The 20,649-nt window shown below is 48.9% G+C and overlaps 1 protein-coding gene across 10 annotated transcripts in view; it reads right to left on the bottom strand.

Annotated features, from left to right (window-relative positions):
- Positions 1-1,844: 1,844 nt before the first annotated feature.
- Positions 1,845-20,649, bottom strand: part of Garnl3 (GTPase activating Rap/RanGAP domain like 3) — a 142,659-nt gene continuing 123,854 nt past the window's right edge. For all 10 annotated transcript variants that reach the window (XM_028884762.2, XM_028884764.2, XM_028884761.2 and 7 more), the window contains 9 exons: positions 20,063-20,238; positions 18,779-18,937; positions 17,805-17,871; positions 14,053-14,160; positions 12,055-12,173; positions 8,924-9,062; positions 6,141-6,356; positions 5,076-5,205; positions 1,845-2,303 (listed from right to left, as the gene is read on the bottom strand). In XM_028884762.2, coding sequence (XP_028740595.1) covers positions 2,126-2,303; positions 5,076-5,205; positions 6,141-6,356; positions 8,924-9,062; positions 12,055-12,173; positions 14,053-14,160; positions 17,805-17,871; positions 18,779-18,937; positions 20,063-20,238 — 1,292 coding nt within the window. In that variant the 3' untranslated portion in view covers positions 1,845-2,125. The remainder of the gene's footprint in view (positions 2,304-5,075; positions 5,206-6,140; positions 6,357-8,923; positions 9,063-12,054; positions 12,174-14,052; positions 14,161-17,804; positions 17,872-18,778; positions 18,938-20,062; positions 20,239-20,649) is intronic.

Genomic DNA, 20,649 nt, shown 5'->3' with positions numbered 1-20,649 from the left:
TCTTCTCTTTCATCAAGATATAACAACAACAATAAGGACAGGAAAAATACAGATACAAGCTCATTAATTGGTATAACATGAAAAACAGAGGCCAAGAACTAGATGTGGCACAAGCCACTCAGCACCTGGGAGGTGGAAGTGGGAGAATCAAGAGTTCAAGGCCAGCCTTGGGTGCATGAAACTCTGTCTCAACCTCTCCTCCCCAATCCTAAAACAAAATGAATGCCAGCCTACCCCACCTGACAGGAAGCACTTAGCCTGTTTCTGTGAGGCCCACAGGGCAGAGAGAGCAGAGTTCTCTGGGACTAAGGGAACCCAAGGTTCAAATCATAGATGCTTTCTGAGTTCTGAGCCTGTTTCCTTTTCAAAAGAAGGCGAGAGGCCTGGGAGACGGCTCCGTTGGTACAATGCTTGCTTCTCAAGCATGGGAACCTGGGTTTGACTCTAGCATTCTTGCAAACGCTGGGAGTGGAGGTGCATGCCTGTAACTTCAGCACCGAGGAGGTGCATGCCTGTAACTTCAGCACTGAGGAGGTGCATGCAAGTTGTCCCTGGGGCTCACTGGTCATCCAGCTTAGCCTAACCTGTGAGCCCCGCCACATCCTAATGAGAGACGCTGTCTCAAAAAAACAAGTGCATGGCCCCTGAGGAACAACAGGTGAAGCTGACTGCTGGCTCCCACATGTAAACCCACTTACATCCCCACAAGCCCCCAACCGGAGAAATGCCAGAATATACCTAATACAACTGTTGGCAGGGTTGATGTAGCCTCTAAAGCTTACTTTTGGTCCCATGTATCACACGGAACTGTTGTGCAGAAGGGGGAGGGGAAGGGAGGCCTCCTATGGCCTGCAAGGCTCTAACCTCTGATACCATGACATCAGAACTCCTCGGAGCTGCTTCCTCTTGGGCAGACAATGGGGTTTCTTTCCATAGGCCATGTTGGCATGAAGGGGAATCGACTGCTAAACCAAAGGTGACCTGTGACCTCTGGGCCAGGGCTGTTATTTCACCTACTTCATTTGTGTTTGGTTCAGTCCACATTACTTCCTGCTTACTTTTCAGGAGGGAGCTGGGGTAGGCATTTTAAAAACCAGAATTATTAATTTTATAAGTGTTTTACATGCATGCATGTATGTGCACCATGTGTGTGCCTCCTGCCCTTGGAGGTCAAAAGAGGGCATTGGATCCTCTGGAACTGTAGTTAGAAATGGTTGTGAGACACCACGTGGGTGCTGGGAATCAAACCAGGGTCCTCTGAGAGAGCAAGTGCTCTTAACTACAGAGGCAGCTCTCCAGCTCTCCATCTCAACGTTCTGATACATCTGTAAGAGGAAGGACAATGCTGGGTTCATATGGAAGAGCAAGGCGGGGCTGAGGACACAGCTCAGCAACAGAGCCTGTTTGCCTAGTATGGGAAACACCTCGGCGTCCATACCCAACACTGCAAAACAAAAGCAGGTGGACCCTCTCAAGGGAGGGGGGCAAGAGCTCTGCGTGGCAAGGATCCACTACTTCCTGGCTACACGGCCTCACAGTCACAGGATGCATGTATCCCAAGACTCTGCAGTGCCTTGCCTTATTATTATCTGAGATCGAAGGAGGAAGAAGTGGGAGGCTTCATCTATCTTTCCCAGGTCTCTAGGCAGGAGTGTGGGGGCCCCACCCCAGTGAACACAGGCAGCAACAGGGCCAAGGTGCAGAAAGAAAACTTATTTATATATAGTAAAATTAAAAAGCAGCATCTTTTTTCATAAAAGAAGCATAGTATGTGACATAAGTCAAACTTACAAAAAATAATTTCCATCTAAATCTATAAAATATAAGAGGAGGGTTGCAGTGAATAAGAATGAACATTTCTGATTTATTCAAAGTTTTGATCTAAAACCTCAATGAAATCTACCACCTTTATTACAAGGGGATTGACGGTTCCTGAATGGGAGAGACAAGGGTCAAGAAGGATGGCACTGGACTCCGCCGGAGAGTGACCCAGCTGGCTGAGGGTGTGGGAGTTTGGTCCAGTAGATGGCGGCCCGGCTGAAGGCGCACTTGGTTGAGCCAGGATGCTGGAGCTGCTGACAGTATAAACCTGCGTACGGAAACTAAGGGTGGCCAACGAGACGCACTATTTCAAATCAATGATGTCTTCCTCTGAGGAGGCCATGAGCTGGAAGGGGCTGCTGCCTGGGCCTGAGCTGCCCTCCTTGTCCAGCACCGAGGGGTCCTGATCAGAGCTGGCCAAGTGGTTATGGCCCTCAGCACTGGCTTCAGAAGCAGGACTTTCCAAAACTCCGGATGGGATCCTGGAAGAGAGAAGCTACTGTCAAGGTGTGTTGCTTGCTCTCCTGTTCTCTTGGGCTCAGTGCTGCCTTGGGCACTGATCCCCCATTCTTCTTCCTTTTTTTTTTTCTTTTTGGTTTTCAAGACAGGGTTTCTCTGTGTAGCCCTGGCTTTCCTACAACTTGCACTGTAGCCCAGGCTGGCCTTGAACTCACAGAGATCTCCTGCCTCTGCCTCCGGAGTGCTGTGTAACCACCGCCTGGCTGATCCTCCATTCTCAGCATTCACTCCAAGCCAGCCCTGTGCTAGACTCTTCCCTGACCTCCCATCAAAGTGGACCTTCTATCTGCCACTCTGTCATTTGTTTATTGTTGTTGTTGTTGTTGTTTTAAAAAGATTTATTTTGCCAGGTGGTGGTGGCGCATGCCTTTAATCCCAGCACTCAAGAGGAACAGGCAGGCAGAACTCTGTGAGTTTGAACCCAGCCTGGTCTACAGAGAGAGTTCCAGGACAGCCAGGGTGGTTACACAGAGAAATCCTGACTCAAAAACAAACAAACAAACAAACACTAAAAACCCTCAAAACACCTAACAATGAACAGATGTGTTTTATTTTACAAGTGTGGATCTGTCTGCATGTATGTCTGTCTGCATGTATGTCTGTCTGCATGTATGTCTGTCTGCGTGTATGTCTGTGTACTATGTGCATCCTGTGCTCTCAGGGGCTAGAAGAGGGCATTAGATCCTCTAGAAGTGGAGTCACAGATGACTGTGAGCCACCATGTGGTACTGGGAATTGAACCTGGGTCCTCTCGAAGATCAAACAATGAATGCTCTTAACGGCTGAGCTGTCTTTCTAGCCCCTCATACTGTGAGCTAGGGTCAGGCTGGCCTTGAACTCTAATCCAGGTCTGAACCATCATCCCTAGCCACCTACAGTTTTTTTTATATAATTTATTTATTTTTTTAATTTTATGTGCATTAGTGTTTTTCCTGTATGCATGTCTGTGTGAGGGTGTTGGATCCTGGAGTTAAAGACAGTTGTAAGCTGCCATGTGGGTCCTCTGGGGTAGTCAGTGCTCTTAACCACTGAGCCTTCTTTCCAGCCACTTATCTTTACTCTTGGTATTTTGAGACAGGGTCTCAATATGTAGCTTTGGCTGGTCTGGAATTCATTATATAGACTAGATTGGTTTGAACTCAGAGATCTATCTTTGTCCTCCTGAGTGGTGGGATTTAAAGTATCTGCCACCATGCTGGCTCTCTTTTTTAAAAAAAATTACCAAATGTGTATTTTATGTACATAATTGTTTACGGGCATGTATGTCTGTGTCTGGTGTGTCTGGCACCATCGGCTCCCCAAAGCTGGAGTTAGAGGCGGCTGTGAGCAGCCATGTGGGAGCTGGGAACTTGGGCCTCTCTGAGCAGCCAGTGCTCTTGGCCACAGTCATTTCTCCAGGCCCTTAACTTCAGAGCACGCTGTGGCTGGCCGAGGTCAATAGGGTCCCTACAGTTAGATCTGTTTCTCCACGTGATGCTGAGCATGAGTGAGGCTTGGCCCTTCCCACCAGACAGCCTGAGACCCTCTGTGCAGGTGGCAGGACAGTCCACTCTGCCACGCTTAACGGCCCGTGGACCCTCTGAAGGTCCAGACAGGGAGGGCTTGGTCATCTCCCTTCCCCCAGCTTAGTGCCAAAGTAGCTTGGACAGATGTTCCAGTCCTTCCAGAAGGGCGCATGCGCTGTCGCTGAAGGGACCACATCTGTGAGGCAACAAGCATCTGTCCACATGTGCTGAGCTGCCATTCAGAAGGGCTCTTCCTGCTCACGGGCCACCAGTTCCGGAAAGTGGCTGACCCTAAACTCTTACTAAGCAATCTTGTTTTTGTGAATCTTCATCAACCAGTGATCCAAAAATAGTCTCTTCGGAGAGAGGTCAGTGGGAGTGGAAGGGGGACAAGAAAGAGTAACTGGGGTGTGTGTGAGACTACGATTAAAATACATTACTACATACATCCTAACAGTTTCTCTCTAGGACTGGGTGTCGTGGTACATGGCTTTTCTTTTTTCTTTTTTTGGTTTTTCGAGACAGGGTTTCTCTGTGTAGCTTTGGAGCCTGTCCTGGAACTCACTTGGTAGCCCAGGCTGGCCTCGAACTCACAGAGATCTGCCTGGCTCTGCCTCCTGAGTGCTGGGATTAAAGGTGTGCGCCACCACTTGTGCAACATTCAGTCTGAGGCCAGCCTGGTCTACATGGTGAGTTAGGTTAGCCAAGGCTACATAGTGAACCCTTTTCTAAAAAGGTGTCTTTCTCTGTTGTTTCTCTCTCTCATGCACATGTACGCGAGCACATGTGTGTGTTTTATGCATGTTGGCCGTGTGTGTGTGTGTGTGTGTGTGTGTGTGTGTGTGTGTGTGTGTGTTGTGCATGTTGGCCGCGGCTCTAGCTGACTGTCTCTAGCCCCTCTGAATTCATTTAGTGAACATTAGCTGGACGGCTGATGGCAGTGTCCTCTTGTCTCAGCCCCATGTGTCAGCTGTTCTCTCTGGACCCTCAGTGTGGGGCTGGCTGCTGACGCTGTGGGGTGCTGGCCAGTCTCACTGGGCCCTCAGTGTGGGGCTGGCTGCTGGCGCTGTGGGGTGCTGGCCAGTCTCACTGGGCCCTCAGTGTGGGGCTGGCTGCTGGCGCTGTGGGGTGCTGGCCAGTCTCACTGGGCCCTCAGTGTGGGGCTGGCTGCTGGCGCTGTGGGGTGCTGGCCAGTCTCACTGGGCAACCACGCAGAGCAGGGCTTCTTACCTGTCACTGCTAGCTGACCTCACAGCCTCTGGCTTGGGGTCTCCTTGACTTTCTTCTAACCGTTTCCGGGATTTTGATTTGGCCCTTGGTGCTGCTCCATCTGACCTGGGTCCACCATCATCAGAGAGACCTGTGTCACAGAGGAGAACCAGAGGTCAGGGGTCATTACCACAGGGGACAGATTTGCCTTTTTAATTCTTTAAAATTTTAAAAGTTCTTTGAGAATTTCACACAGGATGTGTTTTGTTCAGATCCACCCTGGTTTCCCCCTCCCCGTCCAGTTTTCCTGCCCCTTTTATCCTTACTGGTACATTATTAGGCTTGACACAGTAGCAAAGATGACAGAGATATATTTTTGAATGGTTTTTCTGTTGGTGAACTCTATTCTCTCTGATTATAAAGTATATAGACACTGCAACACACACACACACAGTCTCAGAGAACTCTAACAGTGGCGAGGCCCCTAAAATCCTATAGTGTTCTCATAAGCTGCCTGTTCCCCCCTTAAAATGGCTTAGTCAGCTTTCTGTCCATCATCGGTGGGAAATGGTCCAAAATTCACTGGTGTAGATGTAATTATTATTGATGGATTCTAGATCTCTGCTGAAAGGGAGTTTAATTTTTTATTCCATTTATTTGTGTTGTGTGTTTGTATGGTGTGTGTGTGTGGAGAGGAGAGAACAACTTGAGGAAGTTAGTTCTCACCTTCAGATTTCAACCATGAGTGTCCTGGGCCTCGAACTCAGGTCGGCAAGCTTGACAGCAAGTGCTTGTACCGTCTGAAAGTCCTTAGGACACGCATGTGACAAAGTCTTTCTTCGTGCTAATTATATTACATAATTATACATAATTATATTCAGGAACAAGAAATTATGTCCAGGCAGCAAGATGGTCCAGTGGGTAAGGGCACTGGCCATCAGGCTGATGACCTGATCTCTGCCCCGCTGGTGGGAGGAGAGGACCGGGTCCTGCGAGTTCTTCCCAAGTGCCTGCCCAGTTTTGCCAAGGGGAAAGCCCGCTGATCGACTGACAAGCTGTGGGAACACCCCTGACGGCTGTTATTACCTAGCAGTTCCCTGCGGGTCCTGCTTGCTATTTCTTTAATTTCCATGCGCGACAGGGACAGGGAGTGAGTGACAGGGATGGCAGCGACGCCAAGGCCGATGGAGGTGGGCGGTGTGATGACCTTGGACACCAGGGGCGACTTCAGAGGCCGCTCAATGCTTCTGCCCACAAGGTTTCTGAGTGGAATCCTGTACAGATTTTTAGACTGAATTTCACCTGAAACACAATTTGGAAAAGACCAGAACTTTAGGCTCATGTTATTTACAACAGAACAGTTTCTGTCTTTAAAAGTTTTAAATGACATTGTTGAGTGTGTGTGTGCATGCACTTGCAGGACCCGGTCCTCTCCTCCTGCCAGCGGGACAGAGGTCAAGCTCAGGTCATCAGGCCTGGTGGCCAGTGCCTTTACCCACTGGACCATCTTGCTGCCTGGACATAATTTCTTGTTCCTGAATATAATTATGTGATATAATTAGCATGAAGAAAGACTTTGTCACATGCTGATGACGCCCAATGGCTCCGTGTGTCCTAGGGACTTTCTTTCTTTTGTGGGAATTTGATAAAGTACAGTTGTGCTTATACACGGAACAGGAGAGACAGGAGAGCGGGGAACTGCCCACCCGGGGCCTCATCTGAACAATGAGTGATAAAGATGACTGACGGGGCAAGAAATCAGGAGAAATGCTGTTCTTGGCCCCACAGGAGCCTGGCACTGGACACACTGTGCAAAACAGAGTGACACCTGAGTCTCTGGGGACGTGTGCAAAGCAGAGTGACACCCGAGTCTCTGGGGACGTGTGCAAAGGGAGAGTGACACCCGAGTCTCTGGGGACGTGTGCAAAGCAGAGTGACACCCGAGTCTCTGGGGACGTGTGCAAAGGGAGAGTGACACCCGAGTCTCTGGGGACATGTGCAAAGCAGAGTGACACCTGAGTCTCCGGGGATATGTGCAAAGCAGAGTGACACCTGAGTCTCCGGGGATATGTGCAAAGCAGAGTGACACCTGAGTCTCTGGGGACGTGTGCAAAGCAGAGTGACACCTGAGTCTCTGGGGACGTGTGCAAAGCAGAGTGACACCTGAGTCTCTGGGGACGTGTGCAAAGCAGAGTGACACCTAAGTCTCTGGGCTGCAGATTTAGCCGTGAAACTCACTGGCACTGGCACCCCCTGAGGAGAAACACATGATGCACTAGCTGGATGCACTCTGGATTATTCTTTTCTCCGTTGAAAGCGCTGTTTTACAGAATGGGATTCCTCCTATTTTTGTTTGTTTGTTTGGTGTGTGTGTGTGTACATATGTATATGGAGGCCAGAGGGGTGTGTGTGTGTGTGTGTGTGTGTGTGTACATATGTTTATAGAGGCCAGAGGGGTGTGTGTGTGTGTGTACGTATGTATATGGAGGCCAGAGGTTTCTCCAACTTACTTCTTGGGACAAGGCTTCTCACAGAACCTGGAACTTGATAGACTAGCTAATCAGCGCGCATACCCCAGGGATCCTTCCGACCCCAGCACTGGGCTTAGGAGTGTGTGCCACTGTGCCTGACCTTTTATGTGGGTGCTTGGGATCTGAAGTCAGGTCCCCATGCTTGCGGAGCAAGTGCAAGCAATTAACTGAATGAGTCGTTGATTCAGCCCCCTGCCTTTCTTTTCTTTTTAAAAAATTTTAATTTTAATTAATAATAATAACAATAATAATTATTATTTTGAAACAGGGTTTTCTCTATGTAGCCCTGGCTATACTGGAACTCAGTAGAGAGACCAGACTGGCCTTGAACTCAGAGATCCACCTGCCTCTGCCTCTTGAGTGCTGGGATTAAAGGTGTGTGCCATCATGTATGGCTTTTATTGTTATTTTAATATAAAGTTTCTTAAGATTTTTTTTTTTTGAGACAGGGTTTCTCTGTATAACTTTGGTGCCTGTCCTGGATCTCACTCTGTAGCCCAGGCTGGCCTCGAACTCACAGAGATCCGCCTGCTTCTGCGCCACCACCACCTGGCTGTTTCTTAAGAATTTTACCAATTCAAAGGACAAAGTTTATTTATTGGTTTATTTTTGAGACAGGTCTCACCACCTAGTCCAGGCTGGCCCTGAATGTGGGATCCTCTGTCTTACCAACCTCACAAGTGTTGGGAATGCAGCCAAGCAAGTTCTTTTTACTGGCTTTAAATAGTAACATCTTCAACAACTCTAACTGCTACTTCTCCTCCTCCTCATTTTTCTTTGTTGCGGGATTTTTCATCGTATTGCGACACTCTGAGCCTGTTAATAAAGTTAACCTTGAATCAGGGAGTGGAGTCAACGACCAGCTGACTGGAATTAGCCACAGAGATTTTGGAGGACCCAGGATACGATAAGATAGAGAGATAAGATAGAAAGGGAGGGCCTTTTTGATCTGGGCAGCGTGGAGAGGGTCAGCTGGTCCTTCCTCCGCTGCTTTCTTGCTCTATCAGGTTTTTACTCCCATATCTTACTCCCAAGTTTTTAGTGATAATAGAACAATTTAGATAAATGCTTCACCTCTTCATTTTTGTTTTCCTGAAACAGGGTCTCTTTCTACATAGCCTTGATTGTCCTGGAACTCACTCTGTAGCCCAGGCTAGCCTGGAACTCACAGAGATCTGCCTGCCTCTGCCTCTTGAGTGCTGGGATTCAAGGTGTGTGGCACTATGCCCAACCTGAATAGTAACTTCTTTAGCAGTGATTATGTCTAGCTCTGACAGGAAGCCAAAGGAACCATGATCCAGGGGCTCTATTAATAAAGCAGTAAACGAAGGACTTCACCTTCCCCCAGGGAAGAAGGAAACAGCAGAGTATCCCGGGCTGGAGGTGTCTGAGGAGACGTGTGGGCGCTGGCCCCCTTGGAGCTGCTGGCAGATGAGCCCTCATGCACAGCCGTGGCTGCGGTGAAGTATATGTCTGACTGGAAGGGAAGAAGAAGCGTTAGCAGCTGCCTTGTATCCCAGGCTCTGCACCACTGTCAAGACCGACTGGTTCCCAAGCCTGGAGGTGACTTCCTGACCTCCTCCTCAGAGCATGCAGCGCAGACCGGGGCTCATTCAGCTGGACTTTCCCAAGGATTTGCTCTCCTTATCTCTGCACTGACCTACACTAGCAGAGTCACTTGTCACACATCTGCAAACCCAACGCAACGCACAAACGTCCCCTCAGAGTCTCAGAACTGGGATGGACCTTGGGGACTCAGTCAGGCCCATTCTGCAGGGGAAAGATATGGACGTCTGCCTCATGGAGTCAGCATATACTCCAGCATGCCCTCGTGTGCTCACTTGGCAACAACAATGGGAAGACATCACATGTGTTCTTGAGAGCCAACTCTCAGGAAGTTTACAAGCCAGATCTTAAACATGGCCATCATTAAAAATCAAAAGTACAAATTTAGCTTTTTGTATGTGGTGTTTACCCACGTGTGTATGCAATATGCACATCAGTGCACCTGCATGGAGGCCAGAGGAGGAAGTCAGGAGTCCTGCTCCATCACTCTCCACTTGACTTCCTTAAGAGAGGGTCTCTCACTGAACCTGGAGCTAGGCTGGCAGCCGAAGTCCCAGCAATCCTCCTGTCTCTGCCCCTCACAGCACTGGGCTTGCAGGCATTGCTGTGAACACATCGAGATTTTTACGTGGGTTGTGGGGATTTGAACTCAGGTCCTCATCTTGCTCTGCAAGCACTTTTAACTGCTGAGCTCTCTCTCCAGGCAAATAGAATAAACTAATATTAGAGGCAAAGATCCTCAACAACACTCTTAACTATTTGGCTACATTTACTATTGTTTAGGCGCTCCTGCCTGGCTCCTGCTGACTCTTGTGTCAGCCACATCCACTGGACAGACACGCTGGACACTGGTGAGCTCTACCAGTAATAGCATGGATAAAAGTGGGTTGAGGGTTAGGATTCTGTACATGTGCAGCTCGGGGTCTTGTCTGGTGCCTTATTGCATCAACTGGCGACTGTGTCCCCGCTTTAAAAAGCTACATGCGGACCCCTACGTTCTCTCTCTGGCCTCTCTTTCTGTTTCCTCTCTACCAGGCTTGGATTCTCCGTCCTATCCCTTCTTCTTTCTAATATAGCCCATTCTAACTCTGGTAACCATGGCTCATGACTCTTCCGCCGAACAACCAGCGCTGTTTATCCTTTTATTGAGTCTAGGGGCTGCAGCTGGAGTAAGTTCTGGTTTAAGAGGTATGATTTGTTTCTGGAGAGATATATTTAAATACTTTAATTTCCTCTCTTTCCGTATTGCCTCTCCTTCCGTATTCTCCCCTCTCCACGTGATCTCTCTGTCTCTCTGTCTCTCTTCCTCCCCCTCTCTCCCAATAAAGCTCTAAAAAGGTTAAATTATATATATATATATATATATATATATATACACTTTAATTTTATGTGTGTGTGTGTGCGCGCGCGCGCGCGTGTGTGCACACGCGTGCGTGCGTGCGCGTGCGTGTACCTGAGTCTACATCTATGACCACATACGTACAGGAGTTCAGGGAGCTCAGAAGGACTGTCCCTTGGAATAGACATTGTGAGCCACCACATGGATGCTGAGAACTGAACCTGGGTCCTCTACAAGAACACTAAGGGAACTTAGTCCACAAGCTTCTCTCCAGCACGGAAAAACTGTTTAACACTCAATTACATATTAGACATTTTTTTTTGAGTCAAAGTCTTACTTTGTATCCTAGGCTATCTTGGAGCTCACTATGTAGTTCAGACTGGCCTCAAATGCATATCTTTCCTCCTGATAGCCCTACAAGTGCTGAGTTTACAGATGTGAGCCACACACCTAGCCACATGACAGATTTCTTGACATAACCTACTTGAACAATAATGAGTAGACTGTGGTAGGACTTCAACTTAGGGTGGAGTTGAACCTGTAGTTTGGTTATGGATACAGGTCTCAGCAAAAATTAGAAAGCATATCTTGTGAGAACTAAGTGGTTATGGGTTTTATTAAGATGAGCATATTTTACTGTTAACTGTAAACTGAAGCTGTGTTATATCAGTAAACTTACAGTCAATGTTTTAAACATATACCTATTTTGGGAGCACTGGTGTACACACTGGAGAGGACAGCCCGGTCCCTGTGCTCACAGCAGACATTGCAGCAGGGAGACGAGGAGTAGCTGCCTCCAGCCAGCACGACTAAGATTAAGACTGAGAAAGGGCCACAGGGAATGAGGCAGGGGCACTATCCTGGCCTGGAAGGGTGAGAGGAGACTTTGTGGGGTTCACTCATGGTGGAGCACTAGACAAAGACACTCCAAGATGTGGTCAGTTGGTGAGCCACGGTTCACAGGAAAAAACTCAAATTGAAGCTAGACAATGAGCATGGAGGAAAGTGTGGGCCCAGTGGGTCAAGGCACCTGCTGCCAAGCCTGACAACCTGAGTTTCCTACCTGGGACCCACACAGTGGAAGGGGGGAGCTGATTAAGGCAGGGTGTCCCCTGACTTCAACATGTGTGTTGTGCATAAGTACATACACATACAGTCATAGACAGACAGACACACACACACACACACTCCAAAATTAAAGATTAGGAGAAGAAGGTGCTATTTCACAGCTGCATTCCCAGGCTAACAATGACCAATGGCTCTCTGCCCAAGGCAGGGAGCTCTCGTGGCATTGGCTCCGTCCTACTTTTACATGTTCTAAGGACTCAACTGAGCTTGTCAGGTCTGCACAGCCAGTGCCTTCCATGCTGAGCCATCCCACCAGTCCTGAGGGAGCATTTGAAAGCTCAAGGAGGGCACACATGAAAACCCCTGATCAATCTTGTCAGCGCCCCCCTCCCTCCTGGCACTCTGACACAGAACAGTGGTCCTGGTGTGACAATCAGCAGCGTTTGCTCACTTGACACCTCTGGGTGCAAAGGCCATAAGACTGCATTCCACTCACCCTGGAGGCCACGAGCTGCAGCTGGGGCACAACTGCTGTGTGGACCAGGTTCCCATTCACCACCAGGCGGATCTCCATGGAGTCGGTGGTGAAGGCCAGGAGGTATGGGAAGGCGCAGACTGCAAGGGAACAGACGGGCCTGGTGGCTGGTGGCTGCAACTGCTCAGTCATCTTCACCACTCCAGAAACTTCCATCCCTCCTATTCCTGCCTGCTTCACATGGATAGGCCTGCCTCTCTGGTGCGCCCGCTAACCAGCTGTCATGGCTACGACCCTGCCTGATACCCCATTGCCTGGTCTTCTGGTGGCTCCGCTGCCCAGTCCTGGGGGACTTTCCCCACATTGTCCAGACTATAGGTTGACCCCCTTCAGCACGTGACCTGGAAACTTCCCTCTACTCTCCCTCCTGGCTCAGCCTGGGTGTCCCGCATGTCACCCCATCTCTGCACCTCTGGCTTTGTGTCACAGGCAGCAGTGTGTCCTCCTTCAGAGTGTCCCTGACTTGGATGCTCTGTTCTCTGTTACAGCTGGAGCTCCTCACAATGCTGTGGTGACATGCTGACTTCAGAGTGTCCCTGACTTAGATGCTCTGTTCTCTGTTACAGCTGGAGCTCCTCACAATGCTGTGGTGACATGCTGACTTCCTGCACCGAGGCTTCCATTATACCTGTGTAGGCGGACTCTCTCAGGGCTCAGCACAGGTGACCTGTCCATTTGGGGGTGTCCTTGGTGACTCATTCTCCTACATGAGGCCTCTTGCCCTGACCTCTCCAGTGCTTGCCTCAAAGCCCAGGTCAGTTTCCATTCCTTCTTTTGGAAGATCTCATCTGTCCTCAAAGCCTGGCCAGGCACCAGCTTCAGGTCTGCTCTCTCAAAAATCTGATGTGGGTCTTTCAGCAGATAGGTTTTTATTATTGTTTTGTTTTTTAGACAAGTTGGCCATGAATTTGCCAGGTGTCTCTGCACATCTTATGAACCTCTTGCCTCTATTACCCAAGTGCTAGGCTTACAGGCCTGTGCTACCACAGCCTGCACAGCAGTGAGGAAAAAAGTCCTAACCGGAGCACTCTTGGTCTCAGGGCGACTCTGATTCCTACTGTGCTCTGTGAACTACTCATATCCCGGCACTTGTTTTCAAGATTTTTATACCCTACTATTTGTAGTGTTGGGAATATAATCCAAGGCTTGTGGATGCCAGGCAAGCACTGTACCATGGAGCCATATCCCAACATCTGGGAACTTGCTTTTACCTTTTTTTTTTTTTTTTTTTTTTTTTTTTTTTTGAGATAAGGTTCTCTCTGTGTAGCCCTGATTGTCTGTAGACCAGGCTGGCCTCAAACTCACAGAGATCCACCTGCCTCCGCCTCCTAAGTGCCAGGATTAAAGGCGTGCGCCGCCGCTGCTGCCGCCACCACCACCTGGCTTTGATTTTGCTTTATTAAAATTACATTTTAATGTGTATGTGGTGGTGGGTGGGGGTGCACATGTGGAGGTCAGGGACAACTTGTAGGAGTCAGTTCTCTCCTTCTAGCATATGGGTCTGGGTCATCGGAACTCAGGCCATCAGACTTTCAGCAAGTATTTCTGCCAGCTAAGCCATCTTGCCAGCCCCACCCTGGCATCTTAGTGGCAGGTGTTTTGCTGGCCCCTGAGGCTCTGGACTTTCAGCATGTAAGAACAGCACTGATATCTGTGCTTCTCCCCAAGCCAGTCAGTGCACTGGCTGGAGCTGGCTTGTGAGTTTTAGAAAAGGCCTGCCAGGGGATGACAAATTATATTTCATTGCTTTCTAATGTCATGTGCCTAGGAATGAGAAGAGCCAGGGGGACATAAGAATCTAAACGGGGAGCATAAAAATTATCCAACAGCAGAGTATTTGAAGAATCTCCATGCCCCAAAATGTGTGCTAGTTTTGGAAGAAGCCCTAGTTGCCCACAGGAGACCAAGCCCTGTGGTGGTTAGCCAGGGGCAGGGAGCCACAGAAAAGGTTTTCCTTACCAATTGCATATGGAGCCTGGTTCCAACAGAACTGGAAATCCGATGCCGAGGGTTGAAGCAAAAAAGAGCCACCATTAAAGGGGCAAACCTTTTTATAGATGCAACTGTCTGCAACAAAAACAATCGCAACATGTTTTGTTAGAGACGACACCCAGATCCCTGCATCCAGAGAAAGAGGGAACAGGCACCGGGCAGAATCCTCCAGCTGGGTCTCTGGACCCAGGCTGGACTTGGATTTGTAGCAATGCTCTGGCCTCAGCTTTCCAAGTGCTGGACTGAAGCGTTAGTCACCACACTCAGCCCTCTCTGCCAGGTTATCACAAGCAGCCACTGCCACCCTTGGGCCAGAGGCTGAGGGTTGTGAGGCGGTCGCAGCAAGAATGACATTGGCACCACGTATGCTAACAGCTGCCACCTGGAGAAAATACACTGTGTGTCAAGCATGGCGCTGTGAGAAGACGGTCCATTTAATATGCCTGGCTTCAGAAGGGAGATGCTGTTACCTGTAAGGTCACTCTGCCTATGAACTTGAGGTTGGGAGAGGTGAGGCAGTCTACCCTGAGTCCCATAGCTCCACCTGGGGCGGAGTGTTTGAATAAAGCTAGGCAGGGCTGCAAAGGGAACTTTGCCTTATCATCACGCCAGAGAAAGATTCAGAATGGGCAGCCCAGGGGCGGACGAAGCCTTTCTACAAGGCAGGTCACCCTTGAGCCTTACCCACCACAAGCACGACACGAGTTACATGTGCCCTCTGTGATGGCCATTCTTGGTTGTTAGCTTGACTACATCTGGACTCAACTAAAACCCAAACGGCTGGGCACACCTGTGAGGGACTTTTGCTTCATCATTTGAGGTGGGAAGATACACTTCTAATGTGGATCTTTGAGGTGGGAAGACAAACCTCTAATTTGGGCCACATCTTCTGCTGGCAGCCTCTATAAGGAGATGGAAGAAAGAAACTCTTTCTCTTTCCTGCTTGCTCTCACTAACACATCCATTCCTTCACTGGCATTGGAGCCTACTTCTTTGAGATTTAGGTTAGACATAGACTGAAGAACATCAGAGACATCCAGCTTCACGGACTGAACAACTATTGGATTCTTGGACCTTTCATTCATAAGCAGCCATTGTTGGATTAGCTGGACCACAGCCTGTAAGTCATTCTAATAAATGCCCTTTATATATATATGATATATATATATAGTATATATAATATATAATAGATTAATGAGAGAGAGATTCATTCTCTAAGTTCTGTTACTCTAGAGAACCCTGACTAATACAACTTCCTAACATGTTTCTTGAGAGCATGAACCATGTGTATATCCCCTTGCTGAACTTCAGCTATGTTAAGGCCAGTTTAATTCAGCTACCTGGTCCTGGTCTATTCTGATCTCTGAACATTAGTGTATATGGCTCAGACCTTCACAAAGTAAGAAAGCTTTTGTAGGGACAAAGTTCCCTTTCATTATAGAAGCTGTTTAAGCCTTCCCACACACTTTAAGAAAATGAAGATAACAACTATATTTGTTACATATGTGTGTTTTGAGAGAGGGTCTTGCCATGTATCCCAGGCTGGCCTGGAACATATAATCCTCTTGACTCACTCTGCTGAGTGCTGGTATTACAAGACTGTGCCATCATACCTGCCTTAAAATTATTTTACTCAAAATTTTACTTATTTATTTTTATTTTGTGTGTATGAGTGTTTTGTCTGCATGTATGTCTGTGCACCACATGTGTGCCTGATGTCTGTGGAAGCCTTAAGAGGACACCAGATTCCCTTAACCTGCAGTTATAGGTCGTGAGCTGTGTGGGTGCTGGGAACTGAACCTGGGTCCTTCTCAAGAGCAGTCAGTGTTCTAACCACTGAGTCATCTCTCCAGTCTGTTTTTAGTTGGGTGGGGGTGGGGAGAGCCAGTTCTTTCCCCATAGATTTTTTTTTTTTTAAAATAAAGTCACAGGATTGCACTCTTAAGACCCACTGTTTGGAAGAATGCTTCCGCTAAAACTTGTGGATGACTGTCCCTTCGAGATGACTCAGAGTGAGAGCTGCTGTCCTGCCTTCTCTGGACTATTCCCTGTTAAGTCTTGAATTTTGAAGATGACACCCTCCAGATAAATTTTCATGTTGATAACTGGGTTTATATATACAAATAATTTATATTAAGTATAAATTATTTATCAAAGTATCTGATCTGATCTATGAGCTATAACCAGAATTGCTACCCTAGAAATTGATGGTTCTAGGCTGAAAAAAAGTTTTTCATTTTAGTTAGCCCTTACCCAGGAAATGATCTCACTTCCATCTGTTTAAAAATAACTTAAAAAGAGATTTACTTATTGTATGGATATGAGTGTTCTGCCCGCATGTACGTCTGTGCGCCACATGCAAGCCTGGTGCCCTCAGGTCAGAAGAGGGAGTCGTGTGCCCTGGAACTGGAGTCACAGATGGTTGTGGTTGCCACGTGGGTGCTGGAAACTGAACCTGGGTTCTCTACAAGAGTGACACATGCTGGTAATCCCCCCATTAGTCCTTGAAATGCTAGAAATCAGTATCTAATACATTTGCTCTGTCCAAAACCCATCCTGCTAGGGACCCAAACTAATCTGAGTTATGTGAGTCCAATTTATGCTGATTTCATTAACAGCAGGGGGTGGGTGGGGAGACACAAAAAATTACAGGTTAAAAGCCAGGGCTGGTGCACACCTTTAATCCCAGCACTCTGGAGGCAGAGGCAGAAGATCTCTATGAGTTCAAGGCCAGCCTGGTTGACATAGAGAGTTCCAGGTCAGCCAGGGGTACACAGCGAGACTCTGGTAAAAGAAAAGTTACAGGCTGAGCCCCTAATCCAAAAGTTCTGAAATCTAAATTGACCTAATATCTGACACTCTCTGAGTGCTGACAGGTGTAAAATCCCAAACCTTACCTCATTTGATGGGTCACAGCCCAAATCTAGACACTCTTGCTGGGTGTTCTGAGTATGCCTTTGATCCCAGCATTGGGAGGCACAGGCAGGTAGATATATGTGAGTTAGAAGCCAGCCTGGGCTACATATTGAGTTCTAGGACAGTCAGAACTATGTGAGAACCCATCTCAAAACAAAAATAAAAATAAATAAATAATTCAGATACACTAAAAATAACTAACTCATGAAATTACTTCCTGGCCTTATGTAGGTGTCTATGAAATGTAAATGAATTTTGTGTTTAGACTTGGGTTCCATTTCCAGGATGACTAGTTATGTATGTGGAACTATCCCAGAGTCTAAAAGTCACAAAATCTGAAACACTCTGAGCATAAGCACTTCAGATGAGGGACATTCACCCTGTAATAACAGAAGATGAAATCTGGTACTGAGGTCAGGGGTCAGAGGTAAACCCTGAGGAAGGCAGGTCACGTCTCCAAGCCTCCTCTGCCTTAACTCTACATGGAGGAAGGAAGCAGAGCCTGCTGTGGGCCACTGTAGGTGAAAATCTGACCCGGGATTACCTGGCACACAGTAAGGGCCTGCTAGCTGGATGCCACCATCCTCACCCCACACCCTGGAAGCAGGAGCGTGGTGGCAGCTCTGATAAGCACTGAGGGCCACAGCCAGTGGTGCAGGTAGGGATGTGGATTTTAGATGCTCCCTGGTGTGATGATGTACGCAGCAAGGCTCATCAGCTCAGTCTAGGGGAGTAGGGAGATCCCATTCTAGCACCCCGAGAAACGGGCTGTTTTGTGCTCGAGCAGACAGCTCCCTACTTACAGTTGTAGCATAGGAGCAGGCCGGCGTCCCCATCTTCATACACATCAACAGCCGCGACAAAATTAACCTGCAATGACAGCAGCAGCGTGGTGCGTGGGGTGGGACACGCAGAAGAACCCCAAGCCTCGCGTGACTCGGCAGGGCCTCGGCCCCAGGGTGCCGCAAGGCCCTTTGTGCTTCACCAGTACCCACAGTGCACGGGGCCTCCGTTACAACGGACTGAGGTTTCCCATCTTTGCTTCCTTTCCATTCTGGGTGGAACTGTCTAGAAGGTCTGAATCCAGCTGTGTTCCCACATGCTCTCATTTACCCAGAATGCCCAGGTCCACGGGGTGGTCCTTTGTGTCACTCACTCCATCTCACACCGACTCTCAAGTGGACAGCACTGTGCTGTCTTACAGGAGAGGAAAGGAAGTGTGTGAGGAGCCGGAGCCCCTCGGCTGTGGACTGCTCTTCTCCTGCGCCTTCAGCGAGGCTTCTCCCGCCTCTCGGGTCACCCAGTCTGTCTCCATCTGTCTGTCTTTCCCATGAAGGCAGCGTAAGGCAGTCGAGTAGGTCGTGATATGCTTGACCCTGGGTCACCACTGTCCAGATTTGAGACAAGGGTGCTCAGCCTGGGCTGCAGCCATCCCTTGTCCTTCTGGGGTCCGGAAACTCTGTCCTTGGACGGCAGCTTCATGTGCTCCAGGCTAAGGAGCATATCACATGATACAGATGTACAGCATGTAATTTTATTATTATTATTTTGAGACAAGGTCTCATGTGGCCCAGGTTAGCCTCAGTTAGTATGTAGCCCAGGCTAACCTTGAACTCATGATCCTCCTGCCTCAGCGTCTCAAGTCAAGAACTAAAGGCACGGACTTCCACATCTCACTGGAGGATGCAATTTTAAAGAAGCCACACCGTGGCATCTAAAACTAGCAGTCAGCCTCTTGCTTTCTCTTACTCCCAGTCCACTCTACAAGCCAGCTCACCTTGCTGGCCTCCACGTGGTGCAGCCTGAAGGCCTCTCCTGTGCTCTCGTTTACCACGTCGAACTGATGCCGATAGGCCACACAGATGAGGTTGTCACTCTCTTCGCTTGGCCCGTCCACTAAGGTCATCACTGCTGGGGAGTCACACAAACAGATTTCCTGTGGGGTGAGGCAGAGTAGGACACAAGTTAGGGCACAAGAGCCATCTTCAGACAGCCTCTCCTGCCTGTCCCCCCTTCTACAGGGGTCCGGCCGCCTGGCCAGCAGAGCTCTGCTGCACACACAGGGGTCTCGCCAGACTCCTCCTTCCTGTTCCGGAAGGGATGGAGGCCAGGAAGGAAGGGATTTCACAGTCTGACTTCACTGCCGAGTGACTTTCGTCTCCACTGTCCCGTGACTCAGTAACAGCCGTATCACTGCTGACCGCCTTGTTGGGAGCGTCACCTGCGTCACCTATGCCCAGCGTCTGCACTGCCCTTGCACCAACCCTGGCATGGGGTGTGGTTGGTGCTCTATGGAGGAAAACACTGTGGCTCCCAGGTCAGGTTGCTTGCTTATGGTCACAACGTTTATATGTGGTAAAGCTATGATTTGAACTCCGTGACTCTGATTTCAGAGCTCACACTACCTAACTACTCTACATAAATATTCATTATGGGTGGTAACGAGTCTTGAGAAGGCAGACACTTAATTAACAAAATGTTAACCTGGTTTAGTGTAACTCTCAGAGTTCTGTCCCCAGAACAGCTGCACAAACCTATGTGCATAATTCAGGAGGCCTTAACCGAGCAGCGAAAACCCTTCTCAGTCTCCTAGTGCTACACTTGGCTCTGGTGGCCAATCCGGGGACACTGCATAGCTTGACGAGCTATAGCTGGTTTGTGTTTTGAGACACAGTCTCACTATGTAGCTCTGGCTGTCCTGGAACTCGCCAAGTGGACCAGGCTGGCCTCGAACTCACAGAGATCTGCCTCCCGAGTGCTGAGAGTAAAGGTGTATCACCACACCCGGCCTCAGTGTGTATTTCTGCCAGCCATCAGGTATTTGCTTGTCAACTAGAGGGCGAGCTTGTGGGAAGAGAGACTTTGCACAGTTCGCTGCTGCATGGCCATGCCCAGAACTCATAGAGGTTCCTGTGAATGAGCACACGGCTTAGCTATCTGGGTAAGCTAGGGCACAGGAGACTGGGGTTCCACAGGGGTTACTGAGCAGTGGGACAGTCTTGGCTAGACAGGCAGTCAGCTAGCGCCTGGCAGGAGAGCAGAAGCTGGAGAGCACACCTACCCTGATGTACTGGAACTCCTCAACAGGTGACTCCGACAGAGGGGACAGGAGCGAGGCACCCGGCGCCCCACTCGGCTTGTGTTGTTTCCTTGTGATGAGAAGCAGTTTATTGCGAATTGCAACCACGATTCTCAGTTCTTTGCTGTGGTGAGTGTTAATAGCATACAGGTGGCATCCTGGGGAGAGGAAGGGTGACACCAGCGTGAGCAGGGAGGGCTGGCAGCTCCCAGGCCTGGGGACCTTGGGGATGGTTCCTGAGAACCCTGGGAATGAAGCGTAACGGACACAGACCAGGTATGTTCCTGACACCAGGTGCTGTGGCGCTCAGTTTGAAACGCCTCTCCCCATTCTCTCCCCATTCGTGTGTTTAACACTCGGTCCCCAGCTGGGGTCACTGTTTTGGAAGGCTGTGAACCTTTAGAAGGTGGGGAATTGAAGTGGAGGTTGATCAGAGTCTTTGTTTCACATTAGTGGAGAAAGGAACTCACCTCCAAGACCTGAAACTTGTGGCCCAAAGCTGAACCTTCCTGTCTTCAGCCTGCTTTCCTATTCTCCTAGCTTCTTGGAGAAGCCGAGGTTTTATTTTG

This window comes from Peromyscus leucopus, chromosome 4 (genome assembly GCF_004664715.2).
Source record: "Peromyscus leucopus breed LL Stock chromosome 4, UCI_PerLeu_2.1, whole genome shotgun sequence".
Classification (NCBI taxonomy): Eukaryota; Metazoa; Chordata; class Mammalia; order Rodentia; family Cricetidae; genus Peromyscus; species Peromyscus leucopus.
This window is presented reverse-complemented; position numbering and strand designations above follow the sequence as displayed.